Genomic DNA, 17,354 nt, shown 5'->3' on the forward strand with positions numbered 1-17,354 from the left:
TTCCCCAAACACAGCAGCTGGAGACCAGTCCCACTGAAATCTGAAAATGTGCCCTGACAAACAGCACATCTAGCTCTGTGTGTGCCCAGTTTAGCCAGGAAACCTGAGGGGTCTGAGAAAATCCTTATCCTTCTCCCATAGTGGGTGAGGGGAAAGGTATGCCTTTACAGATCGGCCTGAGCTGGGGTGCCCTTTCCAATCCTAAGAACTCTGACAGCATTAGCCCAAAATTCTGGGTTTGGTTATAGTCTGCAGTTACTACTTTGCTACTAGGTTTACACCATCCAGTGGTCTCAGGACAGAAGGGCTAGATTTCTACTGGACAAGACCTCTGCCCCCAAAACTGAGGAGCAGAAAAATGTCCTAATAGTTGACTTCCTAGGATTTGAAGGCGTGCAGTGTGTATAACAAATAGGAGGTGGACAGGAAATGTCCGAGAGGTCTGAGAACTGATACCATATGAATACGAATCCTTTATGCTCAGACGACTTCTCTCATTGTTCCAAATCTACATTCCACCCCAGTGGGGACTAGCTCTGTGGGCAATGATATCCCAAGCAGGTGGTACAGGATCTGGGCTGCCCTTTGCTTAGCTTGGGGCATATGGGGCACCCTGGATGGGATCCTGTCCATTCTGGTGACAGACGAGGTCCCTCTGTCATTTTTGTTCCTCAGCCTAGAGGGCTTGAACCTTGTAGGTTGTGTGTGCAAAGATCTCTTCAGCAACAACAGGATTCAGGATCCTCTCCTGCTACTAGAGCCCTGAACCTACCCACGGCAGAGGTCACAGGTGTCAGAACAGACAGCACTGGCTTCCTTGCAAAAGCAGCTCAGGCCAGACCATACTCTCCCTGTTTGCTTAACCAAGACCAGCTAGTCTGTGGAGAACTCTGGCCCACAGGGCTTGAGAGTGTGCTTCTGCCTGTTTTCTCCTTGCAGCAGGTACTGCTGAGTTAGGACAGGTGGGAGGGTGAGACATGAGAGACAATGGAACAGGGTAGCTGTTGATGCCTAGTCAACTATTAAACTAATTAAAACAATTTAAACTGTTAAGAAAAATTTCGTGTTTTATTGTATCATGAGGCATTGAAACATCTGAACAAATCAATATCTGGGTGGTGAGGCAGCTGCTTTCTCCTTCACTTCTTTGGGTTACTAGAGCAACTTGTCAGTAGATTAAAAAAAAAAAAAAAAGACAACCTTTTGCATTACTTAAGTCTTTCCAAGGCATGCGCTGGTACAACACAAACTTCTCCCATCAGATGCAACTAGGCTAGTGTCCAAACATCATGCACAACACCTTGGTGGCAGCAGCGCACTGCGCCCACTCCCACTGTGGCCCTGCTTATTTGTGTATGATATTTGGAGCATCTGGAGGAGTGTGATAGTATTGGGAAGAGGAGGGAGGAGGAAACAGCATGAGTGCCTGGCCAGGAGGAGGTCAGCCGAAGTTGTGCAGGGCAAGCCTGAACATGTCATTGGTGCAAACCCAAGCATCATTGATGTTCTTTAATAGGAACATCTGGTGGAACCCCATGATAGGGTCTTCATCAGCCTGTGAGGAGAGAGAAAATGATTCTGTAAGAGGACCAAGAACAGAAAAGGAATTTAGTGGTAGGGGAGTAAGGCACAGAATGTCAACTTTGGGATCACACCCTCCTGCCCTGGTCTCAAATCCCAATATAACTAATGTGAATGCAAATTGATATAATGTATCAAACACTGTACTGGGCACATACAAGCCAACAGATGGCAGCTCCCACTACCATGTGCATTAAAAATAGATTGTTTCACCAGCTAGCTTCAACAATGAAGCAGAGAATATACCTGCCTTCAAACCCATATCTCTGGGCACAAATGATCAAAAATTTTGAAGAACCTTTTAGTACTTACCATGTAATTTACAGTATCAAAAAAATGCAAACAAGGGCTGGGGAAATAGCTCAGTTGGTAGAGTGCTTGCCTTTCAATCAATCCCCAGCACTTGCGCACACACACACACACACACACACACACAAATAACAATAACAAAATTAAAAACAAAAACAAACCCTGCAAACAGTCTTAGTATTTGATAATGCCATCCAATCCAATCTGGAGAAACTACTGCTAATACTGACAGGGGCTAGGTGAGAAAAGACTTAAAACTGAATTCACAATGGGATCACAAATTGACAGAGGAAAAACAGTATAAACTTGGGTGATCTGTTTCCTGTTGTGTAATATATAACACTGTAATGGAAAAAGAAAGGCAAGCAGCAGTCTCTAGCCAAAATGGAGAAAAGTGGGATGAGGCCTAACTAAAGTAAGAGTCCAGCTAACCAGTGGTGTCTCCAACATCAACTGTGTTTCTGGGAATTAATGTCAACAAAGTAGCAAATCAGTCATTGGGAACTGTAGGTGAGACAGAAACATCAGGAAGAATCTGAAACCAGGTGGGAAGGGGCACTGTTAACTATCCTAACTAAGAAAGTAGGCATTGAGTATCTTGGAGATACCTTTTTTTTAAAATATTTTTTTATTGAAGATGGACACAATACCTTTATTTTATTTGTTTTCATTTTTATGTGGTACCGGGGATCAAACCCAGCGCCTCACGCACGCTAGGCAAGTATTCTACCACTGAGCCACAACCACGGCTCCTCTTTTTATTTATTTATTTTTTAATATTTTTAGCTGTAGATGAAACAATATCTTCATTTTATTTTATTTTTTTTTATGTGGTGCTGAGAATCGAACCCAGTATCTGGCACGATAGGCAAACGCTCTACAATTGAGCCACAACTCCAGCCCTGCAGATACCTCTTAAATCCCGAGAGCCTAATTAGATACAGAATATCTTGGACAGACAGGAGAAACTGACAGGAAAGTCAGAAAGCATGTCTCTCAGGGTCCACTGCAGAGGCTGGGATATCCCTCCTTCCACAGCCATATTAGACTTATGAAGCCCTGTCCTAACTAGCCTTGGGAAAGCACGTGAAACTATTACTGTGAGCACCACCTTGACACACGTATTTCTAGGAGACTGGGGCCTGGCCAAGGGGCAGTTAAGTTTTCTTGTTTTGGGAAGAGAGACTTAACTTTTTTATTTTTTATTTTGGTACCAGGGATTGAACCCAGGAGTGCTTTACCACCAAGCAACACCCTTTTTATTTATTTTTTATTTCGAGACAGAGACTCACTAAATTGTTGAGTTTAGCCTTAAACTTGTGATCCTACTCAGCTTTCCAAATTGCTGGGATTATAGGTGTGAGCCACCATACCTGGATGAAAGAAGTATTTTGAAAATATGATCTGACTTTAATATGTTGGAGTACAATAGGTTCCTTCAAGAGTTACTAGGGGTCCAAAGGGCCAGGTAGGTTTGACAAGTTTGACAAGTCTGGATCCCACCCAATACTAGGGACTGAATCTGAGGGTGCTCTACCATGGAGCTACATCCTCAGCCCCTTTTAGTTTTTATTTTGAGATGGGGTATTGCTAAGTTGCTCAGGTTGGCCTCAAACTTGAGATCCTCCTGCTTCCACCTCCCAAGGAGCTGGGATTGTAGGCATGTGCCACCATGCTGGAAAGAATGACAGGTCTTGAGAAGGGGAAAGAAAAATGCAGGAGTTCCAGAAATTTGCTTTTCTAGGCAGATGAGGAGCCAGGTCAGGTAATAGCAGTGCCGGCTCCAGAAAGGGACTGCCCCTTAGCACCCAGCTGGATAATCTAATACCCTGAGGCAGTTTAGGGGCCCAAGGGTTTAGCACTATAGCCTGACCCTTCTCCTATACCTTTTGTCTCCTTTCTATATTCCACACTGCTGGGTGGCACATGCCTGTAATCCCAGCAGCCTGGGAAGCTGACGCAGGAAGATCGCGAGTTCAAGGCCAGCCTCGCAAAAGCAAGGAGCTCAGCAACTCAGTGAGACCTTGTCTCTAAATACTCTAGATCATTGTTCTCTATTATAACTTTGCAATAATAGAAATGTTCTGTATCTGTGCTGTACAAAAGATTATGACTAACCATGAACATCTAAAATATACCTAGTACAATCGAGAAACTACATTTAAATTTTATTTAATTTTAATAAAATACAAAATTGCAGGGCTGGAGGTTTAACTTGGTAGTAGAACTCTTGTCAACCATGTGCAAGGTCTTGGGTTCAATCCCCATCATCACAAAACAAACAAACAAATAGCAACAACAACAATACAACAACAACAAATATGACTAATGGCTATTGTATTGAACTTTGCAGATCAAGACAGTTACTTTATCTAGCTGTCCCTTAATAAGCAGATCACATACACAGGAAAGGCAGGGATCCAGAGTTCTGCTATTTGCTCAGGACTACTATAACACTGTAGCAGCACTACTACCTTTAACTGGCCCACAACCATGCTGATGATGCAGCTATCTGGCGTGGGCTGATGGTCCTGCGCCGTGATGCTGTGCTGGATTTTCTGGAACGGAAGGCTCTGCAAGAGAAAGAATGGGCCGTGGGCTGAGGTCAGAAGGGGCAAGGAAGGAGTGCCCACACCCAAGCTTGGCTCTTACTTACAGTCAACTTCTCCATAATGGCAGCTTTCCCCTGAAACTGCTGTCCTTCCCACGTAAGGCATGATGCATCAATCTAAAAATGCACAGGAAACCCAGGGTCAGGGCCTCAGGACAAAGAATATCTCTTCTTAAGACCCGAGAAAGGGTCTTGTTTGACAAAATGAGTCCACACTTCAGTTTTCCTGTCCACAAACAGGGGAACTAAGGTAGTTCCAAAGTTTATAATATCAACAACTTTTAAATCACACCCCATTGGTCCATGGGCCCAGACTCTAAATGCCTATTTAACAAAATATACTTATTGATTTCATTTCCCATTGTTATTCAAGAGATCATATGGCCTCTAATCTCCACGGGCCCCAGGAGGGCCACATGTGGCCAGTGCTCAGCCAAAAGCCATCCTGCCACATGGTTAGTAAGCATCAGCCCCAGATATGTCATAAGAAATAATTTGGGCCAGGCACGGTGGCCCACTCCTGTAATCCCAACGGTTTGGGAAGCTGAGACAGGAGGATCACGAGTTCAAAGCCAGCCTTAGTAAGGGTGAGGTGCTAAGTAACTCAGTGAGATCCTGTCTCTAAATAAAATACAATATAGGGCTGGGGATGTGACTCAGTAGTTGAGTGTCTCTGAATTCAATCCCTGGTACCCCCCGGCCAAAAAAAAAAAAGAAAAGAACTTGGGCTGGATGTTGTAGTGCTCACCTATAACCCCAGCTTCTTGGGAAGCTGAGGCAGGAGAATCACAAGTTCACAGCCAACCTGGGTAATTTAGTAAGACTCTGTCTTAAAATAAAAATTTAAAATATTGGCTGGGGATGTAACTCAGTGCTTGCCTAGCATATGAGGCCCTGAGTTCAATCCCCAATTCCACAAAAACAAAACAAAATTTAAAAAAATAAATAACTTGGAAAAATCCCAAGTTTATTACCATTTCCAGGTCTATGGCTGAGTTCTACAGTGGCCCTTCTAAGTACTCAAGTCAGGGAGGAATGGAGGCTAACAAGGCCTCTCAAGACGTAGCCTGGAACCCTAGACTACCATCAACAGACAAAATGCCACTAAATCCATTAAATTATTAAATCCATTAAATTAGCCCTTTGATGCCTTCCCTTTCTTCAGAGGTAGAACTCAAAAGAGCCTCTGCTACTTCCAGTGATGACATTAGGCAAGCTACTTATTTTTCTGAGTCATAATTTCCTAATCTTCAAAGGGGAAATGTGCTAAGGATTATGAAACAATGTATAGTAAGTGCTCTTTTAGGACTTTACTAAATTCTCTGTGTCAGACCTGCTTTATTTATTTTTTCAGAACCATAATCGACAAGATTTATTTTGACTTTAATTTCTTTGCTAAAATTTAATTTTGAGTATCTAGTTTCTTCTTAGAAAAAAAATTTTTTATTGATTTTATTTTTTTAATATATGACAGCAGAATGCATTACACTACATATTACAAAGCCTGCTTTATTTGAGAGAAGATGAGACCAAACATGCTTTAGGCACTGGGTTTGATCCCCAGCACTGGAAAAAGAAAAAAGTCTCTATTTGTAATGACAATCATTTTAACCTTAATATTTGTAATACTTATGCTGGGTTTGGTGTTTCACTGCTAAAAGTCCTTTCTTTTTTCTAAAATTTCTAATTGTTCCCTGACTTTTTAAAGTTAGACTTTTAAAAAGGAGACTTTGCCCACAGCCTAACCAACCTCTGAGGCTATGCCTGGATGAATCATATCACTCCCATCCTGGGCAGATCTGCTAGCAGTGGCCTAATCAATTGCATCTCTATGACCGAATTTCAGGCAGGGTCAAGTACAAGTATAAATGAACACCATTAAAGTAGTAGTAAACGATGTCTACATAGAAGGGTTTCATTTCCCACATGTGTTCAGGGGCTTTTGGCTCCAAGGGAAGCTGAACCTGGGGTTCCAAGAGAGCTCAGCTCTGCCCTGAAGATGCTCATAGCCGCTGCCTCCAGAGAGTACCATAAGCCTCAGCCTCTGCCTGCTGCTACCCAGTCTGGACTAGAGGCACTCTCAGGACCATGGGCCCTGATAAGGTGGTGGCCACATGGAATGGTAAGCCCAGAATCCTCTGTCCAAGACAGTAGGATCCCAGTTCTTATGGAAGATGACAAAAGGAAATGTGTAGTTGGACCAGGCTTTGATTCTCCTTTCCTATGAACAGAAACTCAGAGAGGAAGAGCCAGGACAGCCCAAACTTGTGAAGTGGACACACTGGCCCAACATCTTTTTAAAGTATATATATAGTTTTTAGTGTAGATGGACACAATACCTTTATTTTATTTATTTATTTTTATGCAGTACTGAGGATTAAACTTAGTGCCTCACACATGCTAGGCAAGGGGTTTACCACTAAGCTACAATTCCAGCCCACTGGCCCAACATCTGAATTGATCCTCTGAAGTTCTACTCTGGCCATAAAGCTGAAGACTTACATAAATTGCACCTAGCTGGGTTCTGTCATTATCAAATAACTGGTAGTAATGTTGAATGAAGCTGGATCCAATCTGCTCCCAAATTGGCTTATCTCCCATTCTGGAGCGTCACCCAGCGTCACTGAGACCTGCAAGAACAGTGAGACAAAAAGGCAAGCATTGGTACTCCAAGATGAGGAGGTAGTCAGCCACTGACCCCTACCCCTTCCCTGGCCTCATTGCACAGGGAATCCTTTGCTGAGGTTTGTTCTCTTAAGGAACATGGAGAAATCCTAGGGATTTGATAGGAGATCTCCTTCCAAGCTAGACCAATGCTAGAAGCCCAGAGAAAGGCCAAAGTCAGTTCTTCCTTTGAGGAGCTCTTGGTTGATGAGACAGAGTACCAAGGTTGTGGAGCATACAGGATGGGTGTTGAGGGTTGAGCCCTGAGAAAGGAAAATCAGAGCAGATCCTGCAATGTCCAATAAGGAGTAGGCCCTTGAAATAGAAGCTAAGCAATTGCTCCAGCCCCCTATGTTTTCATTTAATCCTCTCAACAAGCTATAAACCAGAGTTACTACTATCCTTCCTACTTCACAGACCAGAAATTACCGATGTCTATATGGAATGTTTCAGTTTCAGACCTCAGGCCCCCACCCTGTCCCAGGGTTTTGTTGGCAGGTGGGGGAAGATCCACTGAGAATAGGGAAGTGATGGCTCCTCGAGGCCCACTTCTAACAAAAAGAACAAAAATAACTCCGTTAGTCTCAAAGGAGCAGTTGGCATCTGTGAGGTTAGTTGATACCCGATTTGGCCCTTTCTGGGGCATTTCTCCATTGATGAGGATGACTTTTCCCTGCCTCAGAGCTGGGGCCATGAGTTCAGAGGATCAGAGTAATGATAGCTGAGGGGTATGGAAAAGGGGAAAACAATAATTTCTTTACATCCTCCCATCCTAGCCTTATCCCTAGGGGGTATCTTGAAGGGAGTCCCCCTCCTGGCCACAGATAATAATCTCTAGGACTCCGAATAGAAAGCCCAAGCCCTGGGTGAGAGGGCCCACACTTCTCTGCACCTCATGTTCTGTAGTTGTCTTTGAATGGAGAGGAGCATGCCCCGTCTGATAATAGGACTGTGAGCCAAAAGCAGAGAGGAAGTGGGTTCAATTCCAACAGACAATCATGACATCAGTCACTACCCTAAAGGGATTTCTTCCTCAGCCTCCCCAGTAAAATGGGGATCCTAACCCTAATGTTGCCAGTGGTTGTGTAGCTTCACTGGAGAACTTGGTTAAATCCCTTGTTTAATGTGGTAAATACAGACTCACTCAAGTCCCTGTGACTTCACCCTAGGCCAGAGAAGCCAGAAGGTACCAACAGTTACATCACAGCCAATCCCCCAGCCTATGACCAATAATCCAGCCAATGAGGATCTAAGAAACTAAGCCAATTTTTAATTTTAGGTCCCCTGAGAGGTAGTAGCACTAAAAATAGAAGCTTAGTACTGGGATGACTAAGAAATGTCCAGGAAGGTCTAGAACAAGCAGAGAAGAAAGCTTGGATCTGGCCACGCCTATACATAGGAACAGAAGGTGTCTCAATTCATACTCTGCCACAAAAAAGTCAACTAGTGGGAGAAGCAAAGGACCCATTATCTAGTCTCAGTTGTTCTCTTGGGTACTTTTTCAAGAGGTTAGACAAAAGCTGTACCCACAGAGAAACTCAGAGTACCTGAGGCAGGGCATAGCCTCCCATCACATCTCTGCCCCTCCACCTAGTATTCACTGTGCTTAGTTCTCTCAATCCTGCTCCAACTCCACAGCATCCCCCATGATACCTTGCCCAATTCCCAGACCTCTGGGGGCAGGGGTAGATTGCAGGAATTAATTGAGCCATCTCTCCTGCCACAATCTATGGCAGGGTTGGGCAGCCTTCAGGGCAGGTCCCAGAAAAAAATGTATGCCAATCAGAAGACACAGTACCAGCAGATATCTGATGGCATGTAAACAGAGGGCAGGAAAGCAGAAAGTTGGAGATGGAGGAAGGGGAACTGGGACTGGAAGTTGATGCAAACACAAGAAAAGTGCTGCCACATGGTAGGACAGGGGGTGCGTTTTCCTTTTCCATTATTGTTCTTAATGGTATGATAACTTTCTAATACAAAAACTACTTGATGAGAGTAGTGGTGGAGGGATAAAGGAACAGAAGGGCTTCCTAGTTTGGTGGGGCATAGTGAGCTCACCACCCATCAGTGTGTTAATACTGGGGCTTCTAGTCAGGGCCAGCACTTGTTCGCCATGAACTTTCCACTCCCAAGCTCTAAAACACAAAGCTGGCCACATTCCTACCCTACAACACCCTCAACCTTGGTTGAAAGACCAAATCCCCAAAGCTCTGCCAGTGGTCATCCATTGTCCACTTATCCCTATCCCTATCTTATCAATCATTTTCTCCTACTTTTATCTAGTAATGCCAAACACATACACATACCATAACTTGTCCAGTACTTGCTCACCTGGATTTATGCACAGGTGAGTCTCCTGCCAAGATAACCTCATCTGCCTGATCAGTTCTGGCTCTTCCCCCCAAAATCAACCTGTGTGCAAACCCTCATTAATATATAGGCCTTGCTCCTCTGCCCAGGAGCACTGTGGCTCTGGGCTGTGGGTATTCCAGGTGAAGGGCTGGCAAGCCTTGACTGTGTTCCTAACACATTTACTATGGAAATAACAGCCTATAAGGAAACAAAATGCCAAGGCTTAGAGGCAGCCTCACATCATGTTGGGGACTGACCTTCATCCTGATGGCTTCTCCTACAGCTCTTCTGAGAGGCCGCTGACCACATCATCTCCTGTTTCACCCCAACCGTCCGCTGGCTGACAGGTCAGACTCCTCGAAGAGCTATCATCACCCACTGAGCATCAGCCTCCACTGACCCTTAGGTCTCTGTGGGTGCAAAGACCCTCTGAGAATGTCTCAAAAACTGTGGTCCTTTCCCAAGAAATGTGCACAGAGGTAGGATTGCCCCCACTTTATGAACAATTTCAGATTGTTCTGACTCCCTAAGGGTTAGCTACCATTCCCAGCTGCCCAACTTTGTCTCTTGCCATCCATTTCCTTCCCTCTTTGGCAGCCACATTAGGCATTTTCCTGATTCTGGAAATTCTGCTTTTCTTACCCAAGGGCTTTGCAAATATTGCTTTTTCTATTTGGCTCACTCTTGCCCCAACACCCCTGGCTCCATGTCATAAACATCAATCAAATGTTACCACCTCATCAACACTTTACTGACTTCCCAGTTTAGGTAGCCCGCCAGATACTCATTTTACCTGCTGTACTGTTTTCTCAGCACCACATAGATTGTCCCACTTATATACTTTTTTATGGTCTGTTTCCCTGATAAAGGCACCTCTCTAGTTACCCCTATTCCCATGGTGCCTGGTTCAACAATAACTTTTTTTTGATTGACTGCATAAATTCATGGGACTCCTTGTCTGCAGGAGTCAATGCTGGCAAATCCTGCTCAATTTAAGTGGCCCAGTGACCCACTTCCCCCCGGCCCACACCTTCAAAGTTGCCAGGAAACGATCCTTTGTCATCTATCCAGTTATCTGTCTGTGGAGTGTCAGGTGGGGCTTAACCAACACTGTCTCACTAAAGGTTCTTGTCATCTGAGGGGCAACTGTAGCTGAATAGCAGACATACAGCCATCTCTTCAAAGATCTAGCCGCTAGCCTGCTCTACCTTTCCCTTGTTGTGTGACCCCCTGACTCTGTCTCATCAGTAATTGTGGGCATATGAGAGAAATAACTGAGATCATAGAGGACCCAGTTGAGAGGAATTCTAAGTCAACACTAGGAAAAAGACCTTAGCCTCTTGCAGGTAGGCCCTTTGACCCAGAAATGGCAACTGTCTAGCCCACTACTCCTCTGCCTCAAGTCTATAAAAGATGCCTGATGATTGGCCAGACAGAACCCTTTCTGAACTAAACAACAGAGGTCTAGCCCAGCACTGTACAAGCCTATTCTTCCTCTTCTACCTGGATGGTAGAATTTCCAGAGCCATTGGGCTACTCTGATATATCCAGAAGTGGAATCCTGAGACCACATTCTGGTCTCTCTGCCCTGCATTTGCACCTCATTTCTCAAGTGGCTCACAAGATCTCTGGGGCCTCAGTCTTTCCAAATAGCTCCCATATGTGAACTGAGAGCTTCATGCCATTAACTTTGTCAGGTATACAGGGACTTGATTAAGGGAAGCCCCTAAGTGACCCCTCCTGGTTTTATTTCCCCAGTACTGGGGATTGAACCCAGGGCCTTGCTCATGCTAGACAAGTGCTTTACCACTGAGCTACATCCCCATCCTCTAAGTAACCACTCCTGTGGTCTGCTACTACTATGCCTGGACAACATTGCTGTGACATCCCAAGACTGAGAACAGCAGGGAAATAAAGGTATGAACAGAGTTCACAGTGGGTAAAAGAAACACCTCCTCTAAGTCAAACTCTTCCACATGTCCTCTTATTTGAGCTTCACAACAAGGCTGCAGGGCTGGTATGAGTATCTTCACTCGTAGATGAAGAAGCCATGACAAGATTAAGAAGCAATTCGAGCCAGGAATAGTGGTACCAGCACTGTAATCTCAGCAATTCAGGAAGCTGAGGCAGCAGAATCCCAAGCTGAAGACCAGCCTGGGAAACTTAGTGAGACCCTGTTGCAAAACAGCATTTATAAAAAAGATCCAGGCACACTGGCATACACCTATAATCCCAGTGGCTTAGTAAACTTGAAGGCAGGAAGATTACGAGTTTGAATGCAGCCTCACTAAGGTCCTAAGCAACCTAACAAGACACTGTCTCAAAAATAATAAGGGCTGAGGATGTGGCTCAGTGGTTAAGCACCCCTGGTTCAATCCCTGAATCCCTGGCACAAATAAATAAATAAATCTTAAAAAAAAAAAAAAAAAGGCTGGAAGAGAGCTTGCTGAGCATGTCTGAAACCTTGGGTTCAATCCCCAGCACTGTCAAAAAAAAAAAAAAAAAAGGAAGGAAGGAACAAAGGAATACAGGAATTCAAGACCATAAAAGGCCTCTAGCAGTTAGCATTACAATGTCCATGAAGATGAGCAGGACTGGAATAGCTGAGAACCAATGTGGGCCAACAGAACATATAAAGACAGCAAAATAAGGTGGTAAGGAACAGAGCCCAGGCCTTTTCTTCCCATTGAAATCAGCAAGCTCCATACAACTCAGGATGGAAAATATCTGAGCACATGCTCACCAGGTCAAAGCAGGTTTAATATAGTGACAAATTCTTAGGACTGAAATCACCTGCAAGCAGAAGGGCTCCACACAGAGAACCTTCAAGGGGTCAGCAGGCCTTCTAGTTTCTATCCTGGGGAAACCAAGTGGCTCCAATGGAGTAGTGGAGGCTTTAAGAAATAACCACTGGTCACAGTGATCAAGAGGTCGAGGCAGGGGGATGCAAGTTCCAAGGCCAACCTGGACAATTTGGCAAGACCCTGTCTTAAAATAAAAAATGGAAAAGGGCTGGGAGTGTAGCTCAGTGGTAAAGCACCCTGGATCCAGTCCCCAGTACCAAAATAACTAAATAAATAAAAGAGAAAAGAAAAACTAGCACACAAACAGCCAATCAACCCATCTGGGAACATAGCTCAGTAGTAAAACGCTTGCCTAGCATGTGTGAGGCCCAGGTCTGATTCCCAGAACAAGAAAGAAAGAACATTCTGGAATTTTCCCAGTTAACCGAGGATAATGAGGTGAACAGTTCCAAGTCTCCCCAAACAATCCTTTCTCAGGAGGATAAGGATCAGAGTGAGGTTGGGATATATATTCTTCATCTCTGTGGTAGCCCTGTGTCTAGCCTAGGGACTTAGGGAGTCAGCACATAGCATGTACCAGCAATAAAAAAGGAATAAGGCCCAAGACAGTGAAAGGAAGTTCTCAGCCATATGTCTACCAACAGTGGGAACCCTGGTGCCAAAAAGCATGTCCACCTTGTGTCCCTGTTTCTTGCTAAGACACTTTCTCAGCCATAGCCAGACCTGAGCCAAGCATCCTGCCAGGAGCATACACTCCAAATAATAGAATAAGAAGGGAGATGGCAGCACATAGGCCTGATGGCCAGAGCATTGACCAGAACAATCATTCACATGGCCTGAAAGTCATCCCAGGGATAATCCACAAACTGCTGCCTCCCTTAGGGATAGACAGGGCTGGTTACTCTATGGCTCACCCTGCAAAGATGCCTTATGGTCACTATTCTAGGAATTCCTGCCACATATAGTCAAAGTTGGGAAACAGGTAGCTGACTTAAACTGAATTCAAAACACAAACACCTTCAAATGGCCACCTGAAAAAAATTATACAAGAAGTCCAGCATAAGGTTCAGCTCCATATCAGCCCAAAGAAATCCTGTCCAACTTCCAAATCCCATTTTGTGGAAAACTTTTTAGATCCACTCACCTGTCCTCTAAGGACTGTTTCTCTGTCCTGGAGGCCTTGTTGAGAAGTGGGGAACTAGATTCTAAAACAAGCAGCACCGTAATTTCTAAAGTCGCTGCTGGCCAGGTGAGGTGGTACACACCTATCATTCTAGCTACTTGAGATTAAGGAAGAAGAATCACCAGTTTAAGGTCAACCTACGGAACTTAGTGAGACCCTGCCTCAAAAAATAAAAGGGCTTGGGGCTGGGGCTGAGTGGTAGAGCGCTCACCTAACATGTGCGAGATCCTGGGTTCGATCCTCAGCACCACATAAAAATAAATAAATAAATAAAATATTTTTAAAAATAAAAATAAAAAATAAAAGGGCTGTATGTAGTTCAGTAGAAGAATGTTTGCCTAGCATGTGTAAGGCCCTGAGTCCAATCCTTAGTACTGGGGAAAAAAAAAATTCCCTTCTGGCTCCTGTTCACCTTCCCAATACCTCAGGCAAGGGTCATCTGCTGAAACACCCAAAGAGCCTCCATGACCAGGTCTCTAGGGAGGAAGGAAGCTCCTGTATCTCTTATGCTGGAAAGATGTCCTAATGGGCACTACTCTAGGTACAACTGCTTGGCACTTGAATCAAGCTGACCATGAGAGTTTCAGTCAAAGTGGCAGAAGCCACACACCCAGGGGACTGAAAGGCCACAGACAATGCTGGGGAGATTCCTAGCCACTATGAAAACCCTTAGCAGACTCCTGGAAGACCAAAGAGCAGGTTGCAACTCAATAGTCACAGCAATTTAGAGTGGTGGCAGCCTCACTCAAATCTTTGTGAACCCACAATCCAGAGGTATACCTCCCTCGGCAGTTTCTGCCAGACATAGGAGAGGAAGGGGGATCCACTAAGTCTTTTCTCTTCAGTCCTCTGATCATTCAAAAGCCTCCTCTCCTACACATGATTAAGGGCCCCTGCAGGTAGTAGGTCTCTTCAACAAGGCCCTCAGCACATAATACCAACATGATCCTGTCTGTCACCCCCAACATGGAGACCTCCTTTCCCCAGCACCAGGCTAGGTAGTATTCATTTTTCGTCTTATGCCCAGAGGTGTACATACAGAGAAGGCCAAAGAACTGTTGCTGAAAAAATAAATAAAAAATAAAAAAGATCATTTAGAGAAAAGCAAAACCAAAAAACCCTCACAATCACTGCCAACAAAGAGGAAAAAATTTCACACTAGATACTAATGCCTCAGTAAGGAAATCCTGACATTTTGACATAATGTACCTTCCAGTTCTAAAATTTGAGAATTCTCTATCTCCCTTAAATCATTAATCCCATACCAACTCACCAATGGCAAAGACACCAGAATAAAGCAAGACCTGGCTCAGAGAGAAGTGTATTCCTGGTCATTAAGGGACCAAATTTGTTTTCAGTATTGGAGACTAAATCCAGGGCTACCATACTAGGCAAGCATGCTCACCCTGAGCTATATCGATCCTTTTTTATTATTTGAGGCAGGGTCTTAGCTAATGTCAAACTTGCCATCCTTCTGCTTCAGCCTCCTAAACAGGGATTACAGATATGTATGACTGTGCCCAGCAAACAAATATGAGTTGAATGAAAGGCATCTTCACAACCTGCTCCTTGCTTATACAGACGTATACCAACTGCCCATGTCAGGCTCCACGTTCCAAGTTAGTCCTACATGAACAGAGGGCACAGATAAGATCCTGAAGAACCTCAGAGTTCTCAGATGAGAAGAGAATCTAGATGGCCTGCCAAGTTCCAGAAAGGTCAAGGACTTCTCATAGTCAGGACTAGCAAGACAAACTCCAGACAAAAGTTACAAAAGGGATTAGAGTAGGAGGGAGGGACCTGAATTCCTCCTACTCCAGGGTAACCTTGAAGAATGAATAGTATCTTTTTGATCCTGCAGGTTCTGGGAAGTAGCTCAGTAGTAGAGTGGCTTGCCTAGCAAATGCAAGGCCCTGGGATCGATCCTCAGAACCAAAACACAAAAACCAAAAAAACACTAGCCCTGTAGTCAAACTACCCAAGACCTGGCAATATACAAACTAATCCATGACCATAAGCCCACCTCACCTGAAACCTGTGTACTAGAAAGCACCAATAAAATCCAGAGGCTCTTGAAATAACTGTTTCTAGTTCTAAGAGAAGCCACCTCATTAACCCTACACATGTTCTGTGGGTAGTTCCTTTTCTTACTGCCCAATTCCATTGGTAAACCAGGTCTCTCCTGAGCCTACTGAATGGACCTGATTTCTAAAGGCCAAGATGTGGATTAGGAAAGTTAATTCCAGAGAAGGTAGTCCCTGGTGAGATCTAAGGAGCATTCTTTGCCTATTCTTCTGGACCAGAGAGAATCATTAGGCAGAGCAAGGAAAACTTCTAAGTCAAGAACAGAATGACCAGAAAAATATCATCTGGGGAAATATTCAAGAGAAAGAAAAAGGATAGGGCCAGTGGTTGTCTGCATTATGGGCTTAATCCAGCCTTCCTAAGATTGACCTAGCATTTTGCTTGCTGCTGAGGCCAAGTCTGCAGAGATGGAGCTGCTGTGGTCCCTTCAAAACCTGTGGCTCAAAAGCTGCAGAGGAATCAAGGCTTAACAAATTATTACTCCCAAGTCCCAGGATTTTTCTCTGAACTAATTTCTTAATTTATTATTCAAACAGAAGTGCCTTTTCAAAGCATGACTGATAGTAACTATGTGGCCACAACCCTTCTTCCAGAACTCGGTGGGGTCTCTGGTACCATTATTAAGGGCACTTTCCCAAGACCCCATTGGCTTCCTCCCTGTTCACAGGCAGCTCCAACTGTTGGGATGGGGAAGCCTGGCTTTCTGCAGCTTCCAGCTCTTTCCTGCCACTCAGGCTTCAAAAGGGCCCCGCAGAGTCTGAATCTGAATCTGACACCTACAGCTCAAATGCACCCCACTCTCAAGATCCCTTCCACCTTGGTGTCTTGTTTGGCACTAGGTTCAAGGAACTCAGGCCTGGATTCTACTACCCCTTGCAATAAACCGCACCTAGTCATCCCATTCTTAAGGAGTCATCCTCTTCTGCGGGGCAATTCTATGCTTACTCCAGGAGGTTCCGACATCAAAATTGGACTGTGCCTAAAAGGTCTAACAAAACCTTAGGCTCACACTTCCAACTTCATCTTTTTGGCTTCTTTCCTCCCTTTCTCCACTAACACAGCCTGCCAACACACCCGTAGCTGGGACCTGGTAACTGAGCCGCACTACCACATCAGGTTCATATTTCCCCAAACTGGCTACAGGTAAAGTCCCACGTGGCCCGATTCCCCGACCCTACCCTCCATGCAGAAGCTAGCATGGGTTCCACCACAGGAGCGGTAGATTTCATGCACTCCCAGCAGGCAGCCAGGCAGGGAGCGGAGCGTTCACTTACATCCTGGCATGACTATAGTCTGGGACCGAGTAAGAGTCCCAAGCCCCGACTGCGGCAGGCGGGCACCCTTACCCATGCTGGCTCTGGAGTGAGCCGGGTGGCGCTGCCCATCCCCGGATCTTCGCAGGCGGGTGGCGGGACGCGGGGATGGTGTCTGCCCGCTAGCCTGCCCGGAGAGCTTTCGGGATTCGAGCAGGCCGGGCCAGGCCAGACGGGGCGGGGCCCGGAGCGCCCCATCCAGATGGTCCAAACTAGAGAAAAAGGCCTGGCCACAGTGCAGTCCGGCGCACCAGCCACCGCACCGTATAGCCCGGATAGGCGCCTCTCTGGCTCTCCGCGTTCCCCCAGGCCGCCGCTTCAGAGCACCGGCGGGAGGCGGAGCCGCGCGCCACACATGGCTCGGGCCCCGCGCGGCTTCGGGCCGTCGGGGGGGGAAGGGGAGGGGCCTCCCGGAAACTCGCAGCAGAGGCTCCCGGCGGCCTAGAGCGCGG

The 17,354-nt window shown here is 45.4% G+C and overlaps 1 protein-coding gene and 1 long non-coding RNA gene across 3 annotated transcripts in view; one reads left to right on the top strand and one right to left on the bottom strand.

Annotated features, from left to right (window-relative positions):
- Nucleotides 1-1,040: 1,040 nt before the first annotated feature.
- Nucleotides 1,041-17,115, bottom strand: Nutf2 (nuclear transport factor 2). Of its 2 annotated transcripts, none has more exons than XM_015496188.2 (5): nt 16,936-17,115; nt 7,004-7,131; nt 4,547-4,618; nt 4,365-4,463; nt 1,041-1,555 (listed from the first exon to the last, which is right to left on the bottom strand). In XM_015496188.2, exons 2-5 carry the CDS (start codon nt 7,100-7,102, stop codon nt 1,442-1,444), a joined length of 384 nt encoding a protein of 127 aa, XP_015351674.1. In that variant the 5' UTR covers nt 7,103-7,131; nt 16,936-17,115; the 3' UTR covers nt 1,041-1,441. The 2 variants fall into 2 exon arrangements, with proteins under 2 accessions (XP_015351674.1, XP_048648602.1); XM_048792645.1 differs by lacking the exon at nt 16,936-17,115 and adding an exon at nt 9,775-9,798.
- The window catches only part of LOC125613170, a 22,722-nt gene continuing 8,593 nt past the window's right edge, over nt 3,226-17,354 (top strand). Inside the window, exons 1-2 of the long non-coding RNA XR_007343667.1 lie at nt 3,226-3,344; nt 16,991-16,994. This is a non-coding gene — a long non-coding RNA (uncharacterized LOC125613170). The remainder of the gene's footprint in view (nt 3,345-16,990; nt 16,995-17,354) is intronic.

The sequence above is a fragment of the Marmota marmota genome, unplaced genomic scaffold (genome assembly GCF_001458135.2).
Source record: "Marmota marmota marmota unplaced genomic scaffold, marMar, whole genome shotgun sequence".
Lineage (NCBI taxonomy): Eukaryota > Metazoa > Chordata > Mammalia > Rodentia > Sciuridae > Marmota > Marmota marmota.

Coding starts and splice junctions, on each gene's coding strand:
- Nutf2 (XM_015496188.2), bottom strand. CDS start 7,102: ATGGGAGATAAGCCAATTTGGGAGCAGATTGGATCCAGCTTCATTCAA. Junction 4,619..7,003: donor CCCAGCTAGGTGCAATTTAT/GTAAGTCTTCAG, acceptor GTGCATTTTTAG/ATTGATGCATCATGCCTTAC. Junction 1,556..4,364: donor TGGTTGTGGGCCAGTTAAAG/GTAGTAGTGCTG, acceptor CTCTCCTCACAG/GCTGATGAAGACCCTATCAT.